Source organism: Cydia amplana, chromosome 2 (genome assembly GCF_948474715.1).
Source record: "Cydia amplana chromosome 2, ilCydAmpl1.1, whole genome shotgun sequence".
NCBI lineage: Eukaryota > Metazoa > Arthropoda > Insecta > Lepidoptera > Tortricidae > Cydia > Cydia amplana.
In genome coordinates, this window is record NC_086070.1 from 10315096 (window position 1) to 10322187 (window position 7092).

The 7092-nt window shown below is 32.3% G+C and overlaps 1 protein-coding gene across 1 annotated transcript; it reads right to left on the reverse strand.

Moving 5' to 3' along the window:
- Window positions 1–1481: 1481 nt before the first annotated feature.
- LOC134662129 (probable salivary secreted peptide) lies at window positions 1482–3117 on the reverse strand. The gene is made up of 2 exons (XM_063518399.1): window positions 2842–3117; window positions 1482–1764 (listed from the first exon to the last, which is right to left on the reverse strand). The coding sequence occupies exons 1-2, from the start codon at window positions 3022–3024 to the stop codon at window positions 1624–1626; spliced, it is 324 nt and encodes a 107-aa protein (XP_063374469.1). The 5' UTR covers window positions 3025–3117; the 3' UTR covers window positions 1482–1623.
- Between the last annotated feature and the right edge of the window lie 3975 nt (window positions 3118–7092).

Genomic DNA, 7092 nt, shown 5'->3' on the forward strand with positions numbered 1-7092 from the left:
TATTTAAAGCTAGGAACTTCAAACTTCGTAAATAGGTAGTTAGGTAGTAGGTTTTACTAAATAGTGGACTTGAAAATATGCTGGAGGTTGAGAGGGATTATATTGAGAACAATTTTATTCAGTTAGGCCCTAGGTTAGGGGCTTGAAACTTCGTAGCCAGGTTGTGTATAATAATTAACAAATGATTAACAGTCCCTACTGCTATCTTTTGCTGCATAATGTTCTAAGCTAATGTAGAATATGTAACCACTAATATACAAATCCACGCGTACGAAGTCGCGGGCAACAGCTAGTCCATATATATTCAACATTTTTTTTACAATCACGTTGGAATAGACTAAAATTTATTTTGGATTAAAAATCGACAATAAAGTAACACATACTTATTACACCCACAAAAAAAACTGTTTTATTTACCACGCAATTTTGACACCTTGTAAAAAGTGAAATCTGGCCTTAAGGTTTTGATTGAAACTACGAAACAATATGTAAAAAAACTAAAATTTATACAGCTGACTGTTATTTTATTAGTAGGTAAACAGGAAACAAGTCCTGTAAAGTGTTCCGAAGTGTGTAAACCCGAGAGAACGAAATATATGACAATCATTATTAACTTGAATTTAAGTAGCTACAGTACAAGGGCTGCTATTTTACATTTATACTAAGGTCTGCATATTTGTATTGTATGTTTAAGTAATGTATTGAAATTCAATATGGTTATCTTTAGGTTTAAATATGTCATTATAAAAAACATGTATGTATCATAAATGTTTATTCACTTCCGAGTACAATGCCTTATTGTAATATTGAACGACCTAACATAACCTTAACAATAAGAGATTCATATCATAAATATGTAATAATAGATCAGTACTGTATGTTTAAAACATAGTTGGATTAACTTACGTCATTCACAGTTTGAGTTTCGCGTTAACATGGATACTTATGTGATAACAGAATAGTCGGTATGAAGTTGTATGTTTATAGACTTTATATAGGTTACAATAAAACCAAGTTAATTGAAATCTGGATAAATAGGAAACCGCAATAATTGTGGCTGGTTACGAGCCTTTGACACAGAAAGGCCTTAATAAGTACTTAATTGAATTTATATAATCTCTTTAAATGGAATTCAGATCACGGACTTTATGTCAATTGTGCTTCTATAATAGAACATATTGCATCCATAACCTCTATAATTACTACTTACATTAAATAATTTTGTGAATTATTTACAAGAACAGATAATTTAATATCATGCAATATTTAATTTATATTCGATTGCCTCAACTCATACGACCGGGCGTTAGTACGTCAAGGTTTTAAAACAATTCATTGTCATTGCAATAACTTGGCAGCTTACTTTGCTATTGTGCCCTTTTTGGAATCCTATCAAATGTTTTCGACACCTAGGTATGATGTAAAGACTAGAATAGGTAGACAATTAGATTTTTTTTTTACTCGATCATTTTATCTTTATTTTATTTAATGTCCCAGCTCAGCCGATAACATATTTACGTACTTAATAACTGAACAGAAGAATCCTTCACCAGCAGCAGATCATTTTGTTTGTCTAATCCATCGCATGCAATTTAGCCTTTCCATACAAAAGTTACCTACTTCCTACACATATATTTCAACTTCGAAGTTGAGTGGATGGTGCCTTTGACTCTTCATTCTCACTGTGACGAAGTTCTTCCCTACTCCACCTTCCGTAATATTGGCGCTGGCATGTGAGAAATCGTTGTCTATAGCTGCGATACCCTGCAATCGAAATGAAAACACTGACTATATAAAATTACGACTTCCTTACATATCTTTACTTAGGGAGTAAGACTTTCCTATCATACATGTTGTAAGTGGTCCTTTTTTTTCTCGGACTTGAAAGAAGGTAAGCGTCAGGTAAACTGCATCTCAACTACAACTTGTGTAGTTGTCGATACAACTGTTGTAAGCTGACTTTTTTTATCAGTTTCCCGTATAAGGCTAAGAAATGTTAATTTAACATTAACAAGCAGTTAACAGTCGTCAATTACGGGGGACTGTAATAATAAAACCCGCGTTCACTTAGAACTGCTTTTTTTAGAAAAATATCTAACTCCTATTTAGAGTAAATAACTTACGAGCGTAGTAAATTATGTTGTTATTACTCGATGGATTTTTTCGAGTTAATTCGCTATGAGTATGTATATACACCTAAGCGCATACCTAGGTATACCTAGGGTACCTAGGTATAAACTTACAACGTGAATAGTATAGATAACGTATTAGTTACTCCTGTAAAAAAATACCAACAACGGTTAAGAAATTGCAATTGTATTATCTATTAAATAGATACACCGTAATCACCCACTTTTAAAAAACGAACATGTTTTTATAAACAATACTCGTACGCACTTTTAAACTTTTTATTTACATTCATATTTAGGTAAATTAAATGTTCAATTTTCATTAAAAATAATTAAGGGGGGGGGGGGGGTCTGGAGCTGACTGTACCTACATACCTATGGTAGGATATAATTATTGTTGTGGTGTGACGTGCTGAATTATTTTAACGTGACACTTAATATTTCGATTATCATTAGTTGTCCGTCACTAATGTTCATGTAGAAGTAGGTAAATTACTTGCCAACTAATGGATGTGGTCAACAATGTCAATGCATATTTATTTCTTAATTTTTACTAACTACTTTTATATTTTTTCTAGTATAGGTGTATCTGCTTACCTACTTAAAAAAGTGTAGTTGCAATTTAAAGTTTTATATAAAATTTATAAATTATGATTACTGAACTTGTAAAATACAGGTTATTGAAATTTAACTCCCAAATACATATACGTACTTTGATTGTCCTTTTCTCGGGATCCGTATAGGATAAAGTCCGAATCCTCTTCTTGAACGGTATCGCAAATTCCTTCACCCTTTGGTGGAAGACCATCTTGCGGTGCACAGTGTCCCCAACAATCATGTCGTATGTCACGCACACACCAAACAAACCTAGTAATGTCACAAACGCTAGACGCATTTCGAGCTAATCTCACATACTCGTAGTTGCACAAATACAGGCTCGGGTGATGCGCTGCTCGCTCGGTCGGCCGACGACGAATGACTAATGAATAACCGATAACCTTTCCTTGTGATAATGCTGCCATTCGAATCAGCGGAAACAGAAATAGACAAGCTAGTACATACTTTTGCGTGATGTTTATTACTTCTAGTTATGTAAATACTTGTGTTCTGGGTAGGAATAATAAAATTAATTGATTTTTTGTTGGAATTATGTATCTACTGCTAAGTTTAAGGACGGAAATCGAAAGAGTGCATAGATATATAAATCAATCACAAAGTCGTAAAATAACAACTAGAAAAATATTGTTTGAGGGTACTTTACAAGTGGGGATGATTTTTTTTGCTGCAACCCTTATGGTGTCCGGTGTCATTGGATAGATTTTTCGACAAGAATAGCTTCAACAACCATTTTTTGACAAATTAAATATTTTCGGAAATAACGACACAGAAAGAAAATAAATGTGTCCCTTTTTTCTTGTAATGTAAATGATACTTTACTATTAACCCCCGTTACAGGCAGCTACTTATAGTGACGGACAGGTAGCTACGGAACGGCCGACATGCTCTTGGCCGGTTATGATACATATATTATCTTCTTTTTAGTTACTTGTCAATACGATTAGTACATATATCTTTTTTTCTTCATTTCTATTTGTATATAGATATTGATTGATTTATGCTTTCACTGGAAATCTAATTTAAAACTTTGCCTATTATTTGTACATCCTCGATGAAAGCCGAGCGAGGATACCTCCAAAAAGTTTCTATCGTTTCTTTTTCGTCTGACAGGATGATTAATCTCCTTTCACTCAGGCACTGACAGGAAAATTTCCGAAACTTCACGAAACAATCCGACTTGGAGATATTTAAAAACTTCAAAGTCTCTTTAAGTGGCAAAGTTGTTTAAGTGTCTTGTTGTAGGTACCTGTTATAGGTACTTAATTGTAGGTGGCTGATAGTGTAGCATGACGACTGTAAGTTTTTATTTAATTATTTAAGACTTGAAATTCCAGGGACATAGTGATATCACTATATTACTGTGAGATTATATAGGCAATAAGACCTTAATTAATTGAGATTGTAAGATTTGGAGTTATTGGATAACTAATGGCTTTTGGAAGTGTACATATCTTTTTTTCCACATACTTAATATGTCAGTACCTACCTAACCTAATAACCTAATTGATAATGATCGTTTGCTATAGTTAAATAGAACCCATATTCATCCTCATTTTTAAGCAATATACTACTACTCTGTATTTATTACAACACTTACTTATGAGTTAAAAATAGTAGTTTATGCAACAGTGATATAATAAGGGTTTTTAAAATTCAAGGGTCGAAGTTACAAAACGAGACGTAGTCGAGTTTTGTAAAAAAAGACCCGAGAATTTTAAGAACCAATTATGAGCTGTTGCATACATTACTTTTTCTATGACAGCTGCAGCAAAAAAAAAAAAAAGAGTTATTATTAAAAAAAAAGAGTTATTATTAAAAAAAAAGAGTTATTATTAAAAAAAAAGAGTTATTATTAAAAAAAAGAGTTATTATTTAAAAAAAAATTGAGTTATTATTTAAAAAAAAAAGAGTTATTATTGTAAATGAAAACATACCTCTTTCAATCAAGATGATCGGAACTTGTATCTTTAAAAAAAATAAAGCAGTTGTATTATACTCATAAGATGACTGCTAGCAGTCATCTTATGAGCCTATAGACAAAGCATTCAAATGACATTGCTTTAGATATCACTGTCAGTCATTTAATTGACACATTTAAGTGCTGGAGTAGAAAAAATATTTAATGACATCATTTGCATGGCTGTTATTACTAAGCACCGGGAGGTCCCCTATTTTATTTTACTATTTAGCCTCAATGAGTAACTTCCCGAATTCATTAGGTAATGCACTAAACTATGAAGCACCTATCAAAACGAGACTATTTGTTGACTTTTCTACTAAGTAACACGAATTTAACATTTCACTGCGTCCAGTGGCAGCATATCTAAAGTAAGGCAGCTGAAAGAGACAAACTTCCCGTATATTGTTCGACATAAGAATCGGTAAAGTGAATGTAGGGGCAAACGGTAAAGAATATCTAAAGCTATCTGTCTGTTGGAGCCAAGAACATCTCCTAAGCAGGGATTTATCCGGCTAGCTCCTCTACAACTGAATCTTATGGGATAGCACGCCAATATACTCCACTATTGACTGACTTTAAAATGCAAAACATGTTGAATAAAAGAATATCGAGAAAATTTGTGTGAACAATCTATACAATTTTAAACTTTTAGTACCTATAAAATATACACGTTATGTTGATTTTCGTATGCCTAGAAAATTTTATATAATACTTACACAGTTACTTTATGTATTTCGTTTTGGCGATTTCTGTGGATAGACCGATATAGTATGCAGTAGTATATATATACAATGTACCTAAATCAATAAATGTTTAAACTGTTAAAAGATACTTACAGTTTCTTCTGACAAGGTCGAAACTCAAAATTATAGATATGTTAAACTTGACGTGTGAAATCCTAAACCAATACTTGTGAAAATTTAAATACCGATGCCTTGTTTGAAATATTGTAAACCAAGGGCTTAGTTGACATTCGCCATACAGAATATAGCGAAAACTACGTCAACATAACGTAATATAAACAATTAGGTACCTACATAACACAAACTTAGCATAAAACTATGTGATAGTAAATGTTGGTTGGATTAGGTATCAACTTGTAATACAAAGTAAAGAATATCTTAACTATTAATGTGGTAGTTGCAAATGCTGTAAAATTAGCGCTAAACATTATGACGACTAATGTTATTGGTCATTTGGTATGGAGTGGACTTTGTTCTATAATATTTAGTCACCTAAAGGAATGCTACTTAATTGAAAAACAATGGGCCTAATTACAGCATAAACAATGCTATCACATCACATTGGAACTTATACACATCTTAAGTGTATAGGTATTTTAAAACACAGTAAGTTCATTCAGGGACTATCAATTAGAAAACAAATTTGAAAAAATATAAAAAAAACATACCCATATGTACAGAAAATAATATGAAGCAAACTATTTTGTAGTATAAGAAAAGATAGAGGAACAAGGAGCCTGCAATCCGACTACTGTTGGAAAATCCGAAGTAAAATCAGAAAATCCCCACTGTAAATAAAGGGGGTGAATAAACGTAGCGACGTTTGCCTGGGACGGATTCCTTTTTCATTGCCACGTCGAGTGATATATTCTCCTCTCCCACTATTGCTTTTTTAAATTGAGTAGGCGTGTAACTTGATTGGGACGCTGATATTTTTAAATAGTAAAGTTACATTTACTTAACACAATACAAAAATTGGCACAGACGAGACATTTTTATAAGTTGGGTAACCTTAGTCTCATATTCAGCACTTGATGCCTAATTGTTACCTATCATATTTTACATTTCTGAACATACGAGTACCTTATAGGTTAGAGATTTTGGTGTTTATTTGTTTTTGCTCACCGATAGTTAAATGATTTGGAGAAATAGAACATTGATTCGTAGTGAGACTAACGACAATACAATTGTTAAGTTTTCACAATGTACCTACTGGGTACATTTTTATTTGGTATGGGTACACTATACCTACTTTGACATCCTTTGTAATCTGGGTGCATTCCCTATTGCCGCTTTTTTACACACTATAAAAAGTTTTATAGAGTCGCTACGCGTATTAACCAGATCCTACTTTTATGACCTTTGTGTATACTGTTCTCAGGAAGCCCCATGAATGTCTGAACAGTGTACGTTTTAATTATCTACTATAATTTACGACTGTGTATATATTTGAATGTATACAATTCATTTAGTAAGTAACTTAATATGTAATCTTATTAGGAAGTATAAGTGGTATAAATAAATACTTTCTTTCTATTTCTCATTTATTTTTTTGTCAAATATGTTTCATATAAGTACTTATGTAAAAAAAAACACTACATACTTTGAAAAAAACTTTACTTTGAAGTGTATCAGCACTCGA